General features: G+C 35.9%; 1 protein-coding gene across 3 annotated transcripts in view; it reads right to left on the bottom strand.

Moving 5' to 3' along the window:
- FAAH2 (fatty acid amide hydrolase 2) overlaps positions 1-18,588 on the bottom strand; it is a 217,511-nt gene extending 198,923 nt beyond the window's left edge. For 2 of the 3 annotated variants that reach the window (XM_051827718.2, XM_070067361.1), the window contains exons 1-2: positions 18,250-18,587; positions 8,533-8,615 (exon numbers count right to left, since the gene is read on the bottom strand). In XM_051827718.2, coding sequence (XP_051683678.2) covers positions 8,533-8,615; positions 18,250-18,441 — 275 coding nt within the window. In that variant the 5' untranslated portion in view covers positions 18,442-18,587. Of the gene's footprint in view, positions 1-8,532; positions 8,616-18,249 lie in introns of all 3 variants that reach the window. The other variant, XM_070067362.1, reaches the window with a different exon arrangement.
- Positions 18,589-19,471: the final 883 nt, after the last annotated feature.

The raw sequence follows: 19,471 nt of genomic DNA, 5'->3' as shown, positions 1-19,471 counted from the left end.
GCACCTTTTAGGAATTCACAATCTGGTTGGTAAGACGGTCAAGATCAGAATGAACAGGATAGGAATTTAGTTTAGCAATTAAGATGCTCATGTTCCACATCGGAATACCTAGGTTCAATTCCCAGCTGTAGCTCCTGATTCTAGCTTCATGCTAATGCAGACCTGTGGATGCAGTCATTAAGGCTCAAGTAATTGGGTTGCTTCCACTCATATGCCGATTGTATTCAATGCCCAGTTCCTAACTTCAGCCCCAAGCCAGCCCTGGCCATGGTAGGCATTTGGGCATTTGGGGAGTTACCACATGTGGGAGCATTCTGTCTCTCTCCCTCTCTCTCTCATTCTCTGTGCATATGTGTGTGTATGTGCGCGCGCGTGTGTGTTATGAGTGTATAATCCCCTTATAAATAAATAATTTTAAAAGATTTACAATGACAGTGCAATTTTTTTACAGGCAGAGTGGACAGTGAGAGAGAGAGAGACAAAGAGAAAGGTCTTCCTTTTGCCGTTGGTTCACCATCCAATGGCCACTGCAGCCAGCGCATCGCGCTGATCCGAAGCCAGGAGCCAGGTGCTTCTCCTGGTCTCCCATGCAGGTGCAGGGCCCAAGCACTTGGGCCATCCTCCACTGCACTCCCGGGCCATAGCAGAGAGCTGGCCTGGAAGGGGGCAACTGGGACAGAATCCGGCGCCCCGACCAGGACTAGAACCCAGTGTGCCGGCACCGCAAGGTGGAGGATTAGCCTATTGAGCCACGGTGCCGGCCAACCATGGGAAGCACCTGGCTCCTGGCTTTGGATCAGCACGGTGCGCCGGCCGCAGCAGCCATTGAGGGGTGAACCAACGGAAAAGGAAGACCTTTCTCTCTGTCTCTCTCTCTCACTGTCCATTCTGCCTATCCAATATATATATATATATATATATATATATATATATATATATATATATTACATGGCTATCTCTCAGCCAAAAACCAAGAACTGTTATACATAATGGAAATCAAAAATCTAAATTTTCCTTTGCCATTTTTTGCCCTCTGGCATTTTTCAAATATGGGGCACTACAGAGAGACCAGAAGACAAGGAAAGAGCTGAAAGGATTTACTTCTTACAGTTTGCTTGTGATTCCTGACAACATTTTCACAATAATGTCCTTTCATCCAAGCAATATTAGTTGATTTCAGCTTACTATTTATTTTTAATTGAGATATTTCACATATGGTTCCTTTTTAAGATTTATTTATTTATTCATTTATTTACTTGGCAGAGCAATGGGGAGGGGAGAGAGATAGACATGGAGAAAGAGGGAGACAGAAAGAGAGAGAGGTCTTCCATCAGTTACTTCATTTCCCAAATGTCCACAATAGATGGAGCTGGCCCAAACCAAAGCCAAAAGCCTGAAACTCCATCCCACGTGGGTGCCAGAGGCCCAAACACTTGGGCCACCTTCCATTGCCTTCCTAGTCACATTAGCAGAAAGCTGGACCCAAAAGATAGCACTCAGGGCTCAAACTGATGGTCCAATATGGGATGCCAATGTCCAAGCGAATGACTAAAATGCTGTGCCACAATGCTACCACCCCAGCTTCCTATTTCATTCTAGAACCAGTATCACTGTACAGCTTTGTAAGTGCAGAACAAGTCAGCTGGAAATTGAGTCTCAGAAATTTGAACCAGAATTCTTCCAGGTTAGTTTTCTAAGCTTCTTAAGTGTCAGCAGCAGCCAAGCGACAGCTATCTCACAGATGTCTTGAGTTTTTAGGTTCTGGTAATCGAAGTCTCTTCCCTTTGTTCCCTCATACCTAGGAGTGGTAACTATTTCCTGAACTCATTGTTACTGTGTTAATTCAGTGTTGCATATGTATTTTTTTTCAGTCCTTAAACACTTATTTCATCAATTCTCTATGTTAATTCATTTGTTAACATAGCACTATAATACAAGACTAACTAGAACACAATGTGCTCTGAAAGCTCAGAGGTGGAAATCACACAACGGCTAAGATGATCAGATAAAGTAAAAATTGAGGCTTAATCTGGGTGGTAAAAATTGAGGCCTAATCTGGGTGGTAAAAAAAATAAATCATACAAATAAAGAAGTGGTGGGAAAGGGAAGGTATTATAGGCAGAAGGAGCAACATATGCAAAGTTATGGAGATAAGAGAGAACATGATGAACTAGAAGAAATACAGGAATCCTCGTGGGCAGAAGAATAGGATATGAAGGAACAGACTAAAATTCCCATGATAGGACACAAGCAAGAAGAGCCAGTAAAACTTGTTTGTTAGTTAGAGCTAGAATATTTTATTTAAGAAATGAAAGAAGGTGGAGATTAGTGTTACACCCAAGTATCTTGCTTGTGTGACTAGGTAAAAGAACAGGTTTGAGATGAAAGCAATAAAGCCGTGAATATATTCTCATAAGTGGATAAAAAGCAGACAGATAAAGTTGGGAACCAACAGAATCAGTATTTCCTTCTAAAATTTCCTAGCTGTGTGATTTTAGTGACTGAACTGACAACTGTCCTGACAGTCAGTTTTAGTACCAAGTAAAAAGATAACAATACAATAGAATTTCGTATTATCACAAGGGTAGTTTCATTTACTGATTTCCTACTGAAATATCCAGAAAATAGCTAACATTGAGTGATTGGCACAAGGTTTTCTGCTAGGTGTTATCTATCTATCTATATCTATATATATATAACATTATATATAATACTGTATAAATGTTACTGTAACAAGCAATATTTTAAAATTTAAGTATAATAGGAACATAGTTATTAGGTCACTAAGGTCATCTGGTGGGGTGGGTATCTTTGAGGGGAAAAGTAAAGCACTTATACCATGAAAAGCCTAGATAAACTTTTAAAATCATTTCTGAAAATCTCTTTATTTTACTTATTGTCACTGTACTGGAAGCAACTGTATCTTCTCTCTCTCTGAATCTTCTATCCTCTGACAACCACTGCCTTTCCCTGCTCTCACCTGTTTACTCAGAAGCATCTCCTATATTCTCCCATTTGTAACCTAGTTCCATGATTTTCAACAAGGACAATTTAATTTTCTCTCAAATCTTTATCTGTATCTTCACACATATAAACAAGTTCTGCAGCGAAATATTTCCAATATAAGAATTTACACTCTTGTAAAAATGATTTATTTATTTATTTCAAAAGAAAAGTGACAGATATAAGGAGAAGCAAAAAGAGAGATAACTTCCATCACTTCGTTCACTCCCCAAATTCCCACAAGAGCCATAGTTAAGCTATGCCAGTCAAGAGCCAGGAACTCCACCCAGGTCTCCCATGTCGGTGTCAGTAGCCCAGGCACTTTAGCCATAATCCAGTACCTCCCAAGTGCATTAGTAGGTAGCTGAATTTAATTAGAAGCAGAAAATATCCAGGATTTGAACCAGATACTTGCTGGGATGTGGTGAACCCAATACGTGGCTTTAACCACCTGTACCACAACACCTGGTTCCACACTCCTTTTGAAAAGTCACCAGAAAATTCTGAATAACACTTTTCTTCTCTCATGAATATTTAAAAATATATTCTATTTTTAAATAGAAAGGCCCAAGGGAAGAATCTCTGAAATATTAAAAAAAAAAAAAACTGACCCTGATCAAGTTATTTAACTTCCTTGGCTGAAATTTTGCACATCTATAAAATTTTTGAAAAGTTGTTGAGATTATTAAAAGAGAAAACATGCATAAAGTAACTAATATCATACAAAGCCATCTGATAGCACACTTATATTCCACAAAAATGTTTCAAATCTTCATAATTTTATAATAATGATTATCTTTTTTAATTTATCTAATTTTCCTTTTGTTGCCTGTGATTTGGTGGTCTCATCCAAGAAGTCACCACTTACATTAGCATCTTGAAGAGTTTCTCTGACATTTTTTTTCTAGAAATGTCATTCTCAAGTATTAAATTTAGGTCTTAGATCCATCTTGAACTGATTTTTATATATGGTGAGAGATAGGGATCTAATTTCATTCTTCTACAAATACATATACAGTTTTGCCAGCACTATTTGTTGTTCCTTTCTCCAATGTGCATTCTGGGTATGTTTCTCAAGTATCAGTTGGCTATATATACATGAATGGATTTCTGGGCTCTATTCTGTTACACGGAACTATGTGGTAGGTTTTTTACAGTGCTATGTGGTTTTAATTATAATAGCTTTGCAGTATGCTTTGAAATCAGCTGTGATGCTTCCAGTTTGATTGATTGATTTTTCTTTCTTGAAGGATCAATTTGGCTATTTTATGTCTTTTGTAATTCCATATGAATTTTAAGAATGTTTTTCTAATTCTGTGAAAAAAAGTCATGTATTTTTTTTTAAATGTCATCGGTTTTTTTGATAGGGATTGCATTAAATCTGTAGATTGCATGAGGTAGTATGGACATTTTAACAATATTATTTCCTCCAATCCATTAGCAAGGAATACCTATCCTTTGTTGTGGCAAGGATTATTTATTTCATGAGTGATTTTCTAATTTGCATTGTGGAAATATTTCACTTATTTGGTTAAATTTAATTCTAAGCATTTGAATTTTTGTGTCTATTGTGAATGGGATTTATTTCTTGATTCTCTTTCAGCAAGTTCATTATTGGTTTGGGCCGGCGCCATGGCTCACTTGGTTAATCCTCTGCCTGCGGCGCCAGCATCCCATATGGGCACTGGGTTCTAATCCTGGTTGCTCCTCTTCCAGTTCAGCTCTCTACTGTGGCCCAGGAGGGCAGTGGAGGATGGCCCAAGTGCTTGGACACCTGCACCTGCATGGGAGACCAGGAGGAAGCACCTGGCTCCTTGCTTCGGATTGGCACAGCGCTGGCCATGGCAGCCATTTGGGGAGTGAACCAAAGGAAGGAAGACCTTTCTCTCTGTCTCTCTCAATAACTCTACCCATCAAATAAATAAAAAAAAGCTGTTGTTCTTTGTATGTTGATTTTATAACCTACAACTTTACTGAATTTGCCTGTTTTAACAGCTGTTTTAGTGATTTGCTTAGGGTTTTCCATGTACAATATCATGTCATCTGCAACGACGGGCACATTTATTTCCTTCTTTCCAATTTCAGTGCTCCTTAGTTCTTTCTCCTCCCTAATTGCTCTTGCTAATTTTTCCAATATTACATTGTGAAAAAGAGGTGAATTCGTAAATCCTTGTCTTGTTCCAGATCAGAGAGGAAAGTTTTTCAGCTTTTCCCGATTCCTTATGGTATTGGCTGTGGGTTTGTCATATATAGCAACAACTAAAGAAACCAACTGTGATGCTTCCAGTTTGATTGATTGAATGAATGATTGATATTGCTTTCTTAAGGGATTGATTTTTCTCACCAGCACATGAAATATTTTTCTCAAGAAAATATATTAGGAAATAAGTCAAATTTTTGTAAATTTAAAAAGATTGAAAATATCCCATGTCATTTGTCATACCACACAGGGATAAAACTGCAAATCAACAACAGAACAGTAGAGCATTTATAAATCATTGGAAATTTTTAAAAAATGTGCTACTGCATTCAGTAGATCATTGAAGAAATAAAAAAGAAACAAAAATTTTTCTTGACACAAATGAAAATGAATTCAACATACCAAAATCTATGGGATAGAACAAAAGCATTAACTGGGACCTTTATAACAATAATGTATATCAAGAACTTAGGAAAATAAGACCAAACCAATATCAAATCAGCAGGAGGTGAGCACTAATAAGAATCTGTGCAAATATCTAGGACAAATATCATATGTTCTCCCTGATCAGTGACAACTAACCGAGCACCAAAAAGGAAACCTATTGAAGTGAAACGGACACTATAGGAAACAGTGACTTGATCAGCCCTTGTCATCACTGTTGATGTACAATTTAATACTTTATCCTTTGTAGTATTTTTTGTTCTACTTAATACTATTGGATGAATACTGTAATTAACACACAATTATTCTTAGGTGTTAAATTTAACTGAAAAGTGATCTCTGTTAAATATAAGAGTGGGAATAAGAGAGGGAGGAGATGTACAATTTGAGATATGCTCAATCGGACTTGCCCCAAATGGTGGAGTTAGAAACGTGCCAGGGGAATCCAACTCAATACCATCAAGGTGGCATGTACCAATGCCATCTCACTAGTCCAAGTGATCAATTTCAGTTCATAATTGATCATAATGATAGGTTTAAGAGTTAAAGGGAGCACATAAACAAGACTAGTGTCTGCTAATACTAACTGATAGAATTAGAAAGGCAGAGAATGATCCAACATGGGAAGCGGGATACACAGCAGACTCATAGAAGGGCAGAGGTCCTAAACAGCACTCTGGCCTCAGAATCAGCCCTTAAGCCATTCGGATCTGGCTGAAAAGCCCATGAGAGTATTTTAGGCATGGAAAGCCAAGACACTCTGGCAAAAAAAAAAAAAATGACCTAAATGAAAGATCTCTGTGAGTGAGATCCCAGTAGAAAGAACAGGCCATCAAAGAAGGAGGTACCTTTCTGTGAAGGGAGGAGAGAACTTCCACTTTGACTATGACCTTGTCTAAATAAGATTGAAGTCAGCAAACTCAAAAGGATTCCATAGCCTTGGCAACTCATGACAAGAGCCTAGGGAGATTATTGACACCATAAAGAGTGTCAATTTGTTAAGTCAACAACAGGAGTCACTGTGTACTTACTCCTCATGTAGGATCTCTGTCCTTAATGTGTTGTTCAATGTGATAATGCTATAACTAGCACTCAAACAGTATTTTACACTTTATGTTCTGTGTGTGGGTGCCAACTGTTGAAATCTTTACTTAATACATACTAAATTGATATCCTGTATATAAAGATAATTGAAAATGAATCTTGTTGTGAATGGAATGGGAGAGGGAGCGGGAGATGGGAGGGTTGTGGGTGGGAGGGAAGTTATGGGGGAGAAAAGCCATTGTAATCCATAAACTGTACTTTGGAAATTTATATTTACTAAATAAAAGTTAAAAAAAGTGTGCAAAAATAAATCAAATTGCAACTAAAAAAGAAACAGTACAAAATATCAACAAAATAAAAAGCTGGAACTTTGAAAAGATAAACAAAATAGATAAATCTTTTACCAGAATAACAAAGAAAAAAGAGAGAAAACCCTAATGAGTAAAATTAAAGATAAAAAACAAGACATTAAAACTGATAAATCAGAAACACAAAGGATCATAAGATGTTATTTTGACCAACTATTAGCTAATAAATTGGAAAACCTCAAAGAAATGGATACATACAACCTCGCAAAATTAATTATATTAATGAAAAGTTTTCCATCAAAGAAAATCCCAGGAATAGATAGCTTTACCACTAAACTTTTCAAGACATTCAATGAGGAACTAACCAATACTTTTCAAACTAATTCTAAAATATTGAACAAAATGGTATGCTACCAAACTCTGTTTATGAGGCCAGTGTCACTCTGATACTAAAATTAAATTAAAAAAAAAACTACAAAACAATATCCTAGATGAACATAGATGAAGAAATTCTCAAAAATATAGGAATAAACTGAATCCAACACTACATCAAAAATATCATACATCATGATCAAGTTGGGATTCATCCCAGAGATGCAAGTGTGGTTAAACATTCCCAAATTTATAAACATCATAAATACATCAACGGAATTAAGAACAAAAACTTTATGATCATCTCAATAGATGCAGTGAAAGCATTTGATAAGATTCCACATCCTTTCATGATCAAAACCCTCCACACAAATTAGTTATAGAAGGAACATGACTTAAAATTAAAATACGGGTTATTTTTCATTTCATTTACATTATCAACAATTGTCTGTGTTGACCAATGATAATTGCCAATTCTTGCAGTAATAGCAAGTTTCATTTTAAAATGATTGGTGTAAGTTAAAATATGTGACTCTGTTTAATTAAATACATTAACAACAGAGCTAATGTGCAAACAAGACCAAAATTCTAATGGTGGTTTCAGTGACACTTTATATCATAATGTGTTATGAACTGTACTAACCGAGGAACAGGATATCACAGAAAATTATTCCAAATTTGGACCTTTATTACCTCACTGTTGCCTAGGAGGGTCTACCTGGTGAAACACAGAAGTCATTCGTAGGACACATATTAAAAATTATCTAATATATTAAATTCACATTACATTTTAGAGTATGGATATACGTTTGTAGGAGGTTCCTATTAGAACAACAAATGAATATTAATTATTTCAATAAGCATTTGGTGCTATCTACCATATTTCAGCCCTACTGTGGCAGTTGGACTTGCAAAAACCAATGAGATTTAGTACTTTCTTTCAGGGATCTTTGTCAACTGCTGAGTAGGAAAGTGGCACAACAATAATATATACAAGTTAAAAAGGAGAAGAAAATGCTAACTTAGAAGTAAAGGCATGTCCCAGTGAACATTAAAGAAAGGGGATAGAAAAATAGGAGTCCAAGAAATACAATAAGATTGTGTACTCACAGAGTTAGAATAAAAAACATCAGAAATTGTTGATGGAGTGAAAATGCTTACCTATATTTGACAATTCCGTTGATCATTGGGTTCACATCCTTGATTCTGTTGATATAAGCCTGAATGACATCTATACATTTAACCTGCAATATAAAGAAATTTATTTATTGGGCATTTATTTATTGAACAAATAATCCATTTAATGCATATTTGTTAAAAGCCTCCTTTGTGTATTAATCATTATTAGTTTTTAATATTTTTATTTGAAGAGCAGAGTTACTAAGAGAGAAGTAGAGATAGAGAGGTAGAAATATATATAGAGAGATCTTCCATCACTAGTTCACTCCCAAATGGCCTCAATGGCTAGGGCTGGACAAGGCCAAAACCAGAAGCCATGAGCTTCTTCCAGGTCTCCCACATAAGTTGCAGAGACTCAAGCACTTGGGATATCGTCAAGCACTTGGGATATCCTCCGCTGCTTTCCCAGGCGCGTTAGCAGGGAGCTGGATCAGAAGTGGAGTAGCCAGGATTCAAACTGAAGCCCATATGAGATGCTGGCATTGTAGGTGGCAGCTTAACCCGTTATGCCACAATGCCAGGCCCATTAATGATAATTTATTTGATATACTCTCAATGAATTACCAGTGCTACTGTGAGGCAATGCACAAGGCTGAGATAATAAAGATATCTACAATGAAACTAAAAACTCAGAAATACACCAATGAAAGAACATTTCAGACAATCAGTTAGGATAAAAGGCTTAAACTCCATTCAAAGTTAACATAACTTAGAATTCATGATCACTATGTTCTTAAATACATGAAATTTGCATAACAAATAATTTTTTAAAAAAGAATTCAGGGATAGTATGGTTTTATACTCAATTAGTAAATATGTTATTAATAACTAGAATAGTAATAGATATCATAGTGTATCACCATTTTTTTAAAACTTAACACTATATATAATTATCTCTGAAAAACCCAAAAGTTGAGAAGTGAGGCATAAAAGAACATTAAATTAATGTTCCAAGTTAAATACAGAACATCAAGTTAAATATGAATTTTAGATAAATATTGAATACTTTTTACTATAAGCAGATACGAATTCATCATGTAAATAATTATATTGAACACTGTATGTTGTTTATATAAAATTTAAACTTAACTGGGCTATTGTATTTTTATTTGCTGAATTAGGTAACCCTGCATCAAGGATCTTAGGCAAGGTATGTGAGGATATGAAAGAAAAATGTAGTGAACACTGCCTAAGTATTCACAGTGAGGCCATAGCCTCCTGAATATTGGACATGGCTGCAGTCCTGCTTCTGCATAAGCAGGCCTTGTGAAGGCATATCTTCCTAAATGGAATGCAGCTCCAGTAAGCAGAAGGTTTGGGTTATTATTAGATTTTACTTTGAAGAAAAATTCCTTATCATACTCCAAGGGCCTAAAAGATGAGCCAAGAGCAACATGATTGCTAGTAGCAACTTGAACTTTTGCTTCCAACTGCAAGTATGTCAGATGATTCTTATCTCCCTTGCTTGTGCCTGCTTGTTATTCTTTTAAATGGTTAGTCCAGGTGTACATTCCTAATTGTAATGTTAGTAGTTAAACCTTAGACTAAATAATAAAAAGCAGCTACTGGAGCTATACGGTGGCAGTTTTCTTTCTCTCCTTTCATTTATGCACCCCCCCCCCAAAAAAAAAACATCCTGAGAGATGCTATAAAATTATTTACTTTTATACAATTGAAGCTCTAATAATTCTGAAACACAACACAATAAATATTGGAAAATTACAAAGCAAAGTAGAAACTTCAAATAAACAGGAGAGAAAAATAGATGAAATGAAATTAGATAAGATAGGGAAGGATGCAGGCAACTGCATTCAAGTTGCAGCATCACTCCTGATTCCAGGTTCCTGCGAAAGGTTCACCCTGGTAGTCAGCAAGTAACAATTAAAGTAGTTGGGTTCTTACAACCCATGTAAGACACCCAGACAGAGCTCCTGGTGCTCTCTCACTCTCTCTTCCTCTCTTTCCTCCCTCCTACTCTCTGAAATTAATTAATTAATAAATCTTTTCAACATGGAAGGTAAAGGGATAGTAAGTATAATAAACTACAAGCCTTACATTAAATGGAAAAATTAATCAAATTATATCACACAATATGTGAAGAATTGTATTATCACCCCTATTAGCGAGCAAAATATTACATTTTGTTAAAAAAAAAAAACAGGGGCAGGTAATATGGTGCAGTATATGAAGCCACTGCTTGTGACATGGTCATCCCATATCAGAGTGCAAGTTCGAGTCCTGGATACTCTGCTTGTGATCCAGCTCCCTACCCATACACGTAGGAAGACAACGGATGATGGCTCAAGTACTTGTGTCCCTGTCAATGACATGGGAGACTAGGATAGAGTTCTGGGCTCCAAGGTTCCAGATGATCCAGCCCTGGGTATTGCAGCCATTTGACAAACCAGCAGAAGGAAGATTTACCTGTATTTGTCTCTCCCCCTCTTTCCATAACACTGCTTTTCAAGTAAATAAGTAAACAAATCTTATAGAAAAAAGCTCAGCTATATTTGGTATATAGAAATTCATGTAGAATAGAAAAAATATAAACTTGAAAACAAGCCTAGTAAAACGTAAAAGAACAAAATCAATAGGAAAGCCGAGGTAGTACCATTAATATCAGATAAATCAAATTTAAAAAGTAAAACATGAAACAATATAGTTCATAGAGATTTCATAACAGTCATATTTTTCAAAAGGAGACAAATACATACAAAAAAACTTCCTAGAAATGCAAAGAGAACTAGAGCAGAAGTATAAATATAATAACAAATAACATAACTCTCTCCGAAGTTGACAGAGAAATAGTAAAAAATAAAGACATATCCAGGAATGTAATCATAGAGCTAATATGCCCAAATATATACGAATAACTTGTACTTCAACAAGAAAGAATATTCTCTTTAGTTGAGGTCCATTAACAGATTTATCATGTATGTATTCACAAAGTCTTAAGTAAAAAGTTTTGGTAACAATTTATTCTAGGTAAATTATTATAATCCAGCAAAAACTGGAACTCAATAAAAATTTGATTTTTAAAAGGAATAATTTTTCAAAAACATTCTTTCATATAACCAATATGTCTAAGAGGCAAACAAAGCTATTACAGATTATCCAGAAACTCAAAAGAACAGGATAATTTCTTATCAAATATATTGAGTATAGATAAAGCTATTCTGATATTATATATAAAAGTAAGGCAATATATAAAGTATTTAACTTAAAATAATAGAAAAACAAAGTAAATGAAAAATAAATAAAGATAAAATGTGATGTTAGACAAAACAGCAACCATGACAACAAATTTAACATATCATAAACTCAATTTTTAAATACCCATAATACAAACTACAAAAAACATAATTAAGAGAGAGATTGTGCACAACAATGGATTAATGTTGAGATTAAAAAAGATGATACAACCATAGGTACAAGGGAAATTGAAAGAATTTTAAAGAGAATGTATATGTAACATTTCCCTTGGGCTAACTCCTACTTGTCCTTTAGAATTGTTCACCTAATAGATTATCAGAAAATGTCTGTTAAATGCATGCATGAATAGTGATTTCAGTAGTGATTTAAACCACTATAAATCAATCCTGTAGTCTGGTGTAGATAGTTCCAGAGTTAAGTGTCTACAGCTTGGCCACTCCACCAATGTACAGTGCTCCACAAATTTTGAAATGTTCCAGCTGATGCCCTAATTGAGTTTAGAATGTGACACAGTGAAAAACAAGGACAAGTGTGCATCAGATGTGATAATACAACAATAATTGCCATTTACTAAAGTTTTACATCCCAAGTTTTATATCCATTATACATTAAAGATTCCTGCAAAACATGTGATATTATCTCCATTTTATAGATGAAGCCGTTGAATCCCACTGAAGTTAAGTCACTTAAACAAGGATACATTGCTAAACCTGTATATCTATGTTTGTCTTTTTTATTGCAAATAAACACTGTTGTCATAAGAGAAATAGACTATGTACATGTACAGAAAATCCATTCACTACAGAAAAATAAAAATGTAAAGCTAAAATTTTTCTCTGTCTCCTTTCCTCTTTACCTCCCCCCTCCTTTACTTGTCTTGCTCTCCCTTCATTTCCTTCACAAGGAGTCACATTATATTTGGTGTTCCAGATCTTATATTTTTTACCATTTGACATAATTCAGTACTATTCACCTGTCAGTCCCTTCAGATCCACTTTACACGTAAAGACTGCAATGTATTCTTTGTATGGACAGACTAAATAACAGATTAGTGATAATTTTATTTCTTATCTAAAAAGTGAAAACTATATTTCTTACATCTTCACCAACGTTTGATTATGTTTACTATAAATAGATAGCACTGACACACACAAATAAAGAATCTGAAAGTTACAAAGAACATGCAATACATTTTATTGGGTATAGTCACGCTACCATGTACACTATGAACATCAAAACTTATTCTTCCTATCAAACTGCAACATTGTAGCCATTGACCAACATATCCTCATTGCCAAGAATGGGCATATTAATAAAGGACAAGCATGAACATATTAATAATGTACATGGTTATAATAATAGCTAAGATTAATATAGATAGATTTAACAGATCAGTTTTACATGTATGAACTCATTTAATCCTCACAAGAATCCTATAGGGTAGTCTATACTATATCATTACATTTACTCATGAGATAGAGTTAAAGTAAGCCTCACAGGCAGAATTAAGATTTACTTTCCACCCATAAGATCTAAAGCATCACATTTTAAAATATCTGAACCTCATACTTCTAATTTGCAAAGAGAGTAAATACATTTTTTAAATAAACAAGAATTTTATTTTACAGAATCTTCAATGATAATTTTAAACTATGGCATTGATTTAGTACTTCACAAATCAGTATGTATGTACACATATTTGCAGGCATCTGTGTGAATATAGTCATCCCTGTTAGAATAGTTATTATCTAACGGCAGAGAGCAACAAATGCTAGTGAGGGTGTGGAAACAGGTGAACTCTTACACACTGTTGGTAATGTAAATTAGTTCAGCCACTGTGGAAAACAGTAAGGAAATTTTTGAAAAACTAGACATAGACTTGTCATATGATCCGGGAATCCCACTACTGAATATATATCCAGAAGACATAAACACACAGTATCAATGAGATGCCTACATGACCATTTTTATAGCAACACTGTTCACAATAGCCAACATATGGAATAAATCAAGATGTCCATCATCAGATGAATGGATAAAGAAAATGAATATTTTTGAGTTCTAAAAAAGAATGAAATTATACCATCTGCATTAAAATGGTTGCAACTGGAGGACACCATGTTGAGTGAAAGAAAGTTGACACATAAAGACAAATACCACACATTCTCTTATATATGCGAGCTAACATTTAATAAAATTTTAAGTTTTGCCAAATGGTAAACAATTATATACTACTATAGCTTTAATGATTCTGTGACAATTTTAAAATTCACTTTACATTAGTGAAGCTGAACATCTTTTCATTTATTATTGCCTATATTCCTTTTTACTTTTTATTTGCTGAACTCTTTATTTAGTGGAGCTTTAAGCCTTGACTATAATGTAAGTTTAAATATGTTACTTCAAACACTAAATAAGAGAAAAACATTGATGAAGGGAAAACCAAGGTCTCAATACAAAAATAGCAAAACACATGCAAAGAAATTAAAAAGAAAAAATAGAGGAAAGGAAGAAGGGGTGTATCATGAAACCTATCCTGTTTATATTAATAAGGAAAAAAATTAAATACATATAAAAGAAGTTCAACAAAAATCACCATTTCAAAGAATTATGCACTACTAGAGTTGTAGTGATCTGTGACTATTTTAAAATGTACTTTTTCAGTGAAGTTGAACATTGATTATTGTTTATAGTGCTTGCCTGTATTCCTGCTGAACTATAGTCCTCTTAATTTTTATTTGTTGAACTCTTTATTTAGTGGAGCAGTAAGCCTTTGACTATAATGTAAGTTAAACTCATGTTGTCTCAAAAAGAAAAGGGGGCCAGTGCTATGATGTAGTGGCCTAAGCCTATGCCTGCGGCTCCAGCATCCCATATGGGTGCAGCTTGTGTCCCGGCTACTCTTCTTCCAATTTCACTCTCTGCTATGGCCTGGGAAAGCAGCTGAAGATGGCCCAAGTGCTTGGGCCCCTTCACCTGCACGGGAGATGCAGAAGAATCTCCTGGTTCTTGGCTTCAGATCAACCCAGCTCCAGCGGTTGCACCCATTTGGGGATGAACCAGAAGATGGAAGACATTTCTCTCTCTCTCCCTCTCTCTGTCTGTATCTGTATGTCTCAACAAATAAATAAATCTTTAAAAAGAAAAGAAAAAAATGAGTTTGATAAAACCAAAGGAAAGTGGCAGGAGCCAAGAGACACAATAAAAATTTCAGAATAAAGGCTAACATCCATGACTGTGTTTTCCTATTTCCTACTGAAAGATATGACTATGCTATTAGGTAACTTTCATTGAGCATGTTCTAAGTATTTTACAGTCATCATTCCATTCAAATATCTACAATTATATGAAATGAGTACTATTTTATCAAATTTTATATGTCAGGAAGCTGTGGTTCACAGAGTGTAGGTCATTCATTTAAATTTAAGTCTTGACCCTTAAGAGTAAGATAAATAGAGAATCCCTGGATGCGGAAAACCGACTAGTGACCTAATGGCCTTTCAAGACAGCCGTTATAGTATAAAGACTAAAGAGCAGGGGTGTCATCTTGATAGCAAAGTCAGGGGAAATGAAAGGAAAAACTTGTACTTCCCTGAAGAAGGTCTTAAGGCATACTGAAGATATTAGTACTTTAGAATTTTCCTTCACCTGATGCAGCTGATTTACCCACCCTTGTACTCAGGCACCAAACATAATATCCAAATACATGTGGGCAACATATGAGTAATTGCAATGGTACTTTTAAAGAAGCATGAACTCTGTACATTTGTTACCACAAATCAGGGAAAATATATGAAATCTGTCTTTCTGTGACTGGCTTTTTCACTAAGAATATTTGTTTATAGCCCTTGTCTATACTACTGAGAAACAGTGGTTTTTCTACTTACTACTTGCTGAATTCTGTATGAAGTGGAGAGTTAAACCTGTGATTATCAAGAAAAATACAAGTATGTCATTATAAAAATTAAAAGAAAAATAAGTAAAGAAGGAGAGAGAAGACAGAGAGAGAGAGAGAGAGAGATATTTATCCACTGGTTCACTCCTCTAATGGCTGCAATGGCTGGAGCTGACCCAATCCTAAGCCAGGAGCCAGGAGCTTCCTCAGGGCCTCTCACATTGATGCAGTGGCCCCAGCACCCAGGCCTTCCTCTGCCACTTTTCTCAGGTGCATTAGCAGGGAGCTGGATTGGAAATGGAGCAGATAGAACTGGACCCAGTACCCACATGGGAGGCCAGCTGCAGGTGGAGGCTTAACATTCTATACCAAAGCACCCGGCCCTTATGCAATACTTTTGTTAAGTAAAACTTGTGTTATCCTTCCTTTCTCTAGAGCACTGATTCTCCACTGGTGGAAGTTTTGGCTCCCAAGGAATGTATAATAGTGTCTAGGGACATTTTTGGTTGTCACAAGTGAGTAGAGCTGTTACTTGCAACAAGTGGGTAAAGACCAATAATGTTACTAAACATACCATGATGCACAAGATAATTCTCCCCAAAAGTTAAAAAATGTGTATATCCACATTATGAGAACCTTGGAGGGACTAAAGGAACAAAGAACAAATAAAATTTTGTAACCTCATCTTCTCCTTTTCAGTACACTTTTGTGCAAACTATATCTAGATAAAGTCTTCTCATGGGCAAGGATAAGCCTATTAATAATAGCTATCCTTATCAAAATATGATGATCGTAATTATAATTAATACGTACATAAGACTATAGTGCCAAGCAGTGTTTCAAGATTTTTGCATACATAAACGCATTCAATCCTTACAACTCTGTAAGTCAGATTCTATTATCAAGTCAATTTTTCTTACAAGATACTGAAATCACAAAAGATTAAGCAAAAAACACATTGCTAGACAGTAAGAGAACTAGGAATTCTGAACCCCAGTAGTCTGGCTCTAGAGTGCATCTTTGTAATCACTATGCTAAAAACTACTATGTGCCAGATGTTTGGCAAGTATTATTGGAAACAGCATGGCAATTACTAAGGTCACACAGCCATGAAAAGAGAGACAAAATTTTGAAATCTATTATATTTTTATAACTTCTTACAGCCTCCCATATTGCTATCAAAAGCATTCATGAGTTGTGGATGGTGGCCAGGAGATACATTAAAAAGGTAGGACATATCATTGAAAGGTAAATAGTAATATAAAAAAGCATAATTCATCCATGTATATATGAATGCATACTCATTCATATTCAGACACTCAAAAGTATTTACTACATAGCTAATCTTTGTTAGGAAGTATTCTAGATCTCGGAATAAAGCAATGGGGAAAAACCAACTTATAACAATAGATAGACAAGGACAAGAATGGAACTCAAAGAAAGAACACTAGTCTACAGCCCACAATCTCTGCGAACCAAGAATCCACACAAAAAATAGATGAATAGTTCTGCCAGTGCAACTCTAGAGAGAATGACTGCACTGCTTAAATCTTTGAATTAAGGACAGGTGCTTGACACAGTGGTTAAGACTCCTCTTGGGACACCCACATTGCAAATCGGAGTTCCTGGGTTTCAGTCTGCTCAGTTTCTGACTCCTGACCCAGTTTTCTGGGAATACATACTCTGGGAGGCAGTAGGTAATGGCTCAAGTACTTGGATCCTTGCGACTCACATGGATAGAGTTCTGGACTTCTGGTGTTTTGTTCTGGTTCAGCCTCAGATGTTGCATATACTTGGCAAATGAACCAATGGATGGAATGTGTTCTCTCTCTTGCTCTCGCTCTCGCTCTCTCTCTCCTTTTTCAAATAAATAAAACTTAAAAACACTTTCCAGAATTTTTTTTTCTGTGTGCAAGTCATCTTACCTCAGTTTCCTCATGCAAGGAATATGGATATCACCTATATAACTGCATCAATGAGCCACAAAATGTTTATCCAGCTCAGAATTTGACATGTACTATGTACTAAATATATGGTAGCTACAGCTATTACTATTCCATATCAATTTCTATCTTCTTTTAAATAAACAAATAAAACAGATTTCTTGGCCAGAAAGAAGCAGGAAGATCTGGAGTCAGTTAAAGAAACAAGGAGTGGATAGGGGGATGAGATAGAGCAAGCAACATGGGGGAGACAGACAAAATGACAGATTTTCCATAGCTGATAATGAATTCGAGAGAAAAGAGAGACTTTCTATGACTGAGAATAGGTTTGAAAACTGCACTTGATTTACCTTTGCACAATTATTACACACAAATGAGAAATGGATAGGAAAGTTCACGAGGGGTTCCAAAATAACCCAGCCGGTGCTTACAGCAAAAGGCACAGATTTAAAAAACATACAACTCCCAAAAGTATCCTTTCATCTCCAGTGAACTCCTCTCCTGTGTCATCCTAGTAGCGGGTGGAATTGACTTCCACCAAATTCAATCAAGTTGTAACAATAACAGTCACTACTGAGATTCCAGGAGTCATCTGCAAAAAGACCTGTCCCCTCCTCCTACCTCTGAATCCAGTCACATTGAACTCACCTTTCTTTGTCTGATCAGCTTGGACAACTGCACCCCGGAGAGAAGGAGCAAAGGTTCGGTCACTGGATGGGTGGTCCTTGAGTCAAATTTAGGACTGCCTAAAGCTAGAGCCGCTCGGCCTACTAGTCCAATGAGAAAGCCTACAGCCTTCAGGAGTAGCAACTGGACTCGGGCGGTGAATGGAGAAGCCATAGCGATCTGGATTCCACAAGGTCCTAGTGCTTGAGGGTTGGGAGCACCCTGAGCGAATGAGGAAAAAAAGACTAAGCAGGGAGATGCTTAGAAATTCTTGACTTTACAAGTCCGGAATCTACCCACAATTCCACAGAAGCTTATTTGCCGTCACCTGCTGGGCTCCTAGCCAGAGCTGGGGGTGGAGCTGAAGCCTTCCCTGGAGGTGCTTGTGTGCAATACAACCTATTGTTAATGATGGTGTAACTCGACCCAGAAAGTGAGATAGATATAAGAAAAAGCACTGGCTTAGGCGTTCCCTAGCTTTGCTATTTTTGGCCTTGGCCAGATTATACAATACCTCACTCTCGTGTTTATATGAAAATGGCAATACTTACTTCAACATCACAGAATCATGATAAACAGTAGATAATAAATCAAAGCAGTTTAACTCATGGCAAAGGGTGCATTATAATTGGTAGTCATTGAAAATTATTTCAGCTATACCTGACAAAAATGTGTAAGTTTACTTTTAAATGTTCAACAAATAACTAAATGACAAGAGTGTGTATTTTATCCATGTACATGTTATTTGATACTTAAGATTATTACAAGTTAGTAGTGATGCATGTAAAATTTCCATCACATATCCCTCTCCTAAACTCCAGATATTTGAAAATCTGATGTCTTTTTTACATATTCTTATGAATATCTCACATATACTTCTAGCTGAACATGTCCAAAACTCTTCTCTCCAAACTTGTTGCTCCTCCAAGGCCCACAAATGGAATTTTTACCCACCCAGCCAGCCATGTCAAAAATCTAAAAAAATCATGCAGTCTTTCTTTTCTCTTGTTCTCATGAATAATCACCAAGTCCAGCCAATTACTTCCTCTGCTAAATTAGCCTAACTCGGATCTCAAGGGAATTTACATGAACTTCTACAAATGATGTAGCTAAGCATCCTGTATTTATAGAGCATTCTGTTTAATATACAAAATTTGATGATCTCATGACTGGTATTGGAAAAATTCTGGGTCTCATTTCTATA

The sequence above is a fragment of the Oryctolagus cuniculus genome, chromosome X (genome assembly GCF_964237555.1).
Source record: "Oryctolagus cuniculus chromosome X, mOryCun1.1, whole genome shotgun sequence".
NCBI classification, from domain to species: domain Eukaryota; kingdom Metazoa; phylum Chordata; class Mammalia; order Lagomorpha; family Leporidae; genus Oryctolagus; species Oryctolagus cuniculus.
This window is presented reverse-complemented; position numbering and strand designations above follow the sequence as displayed.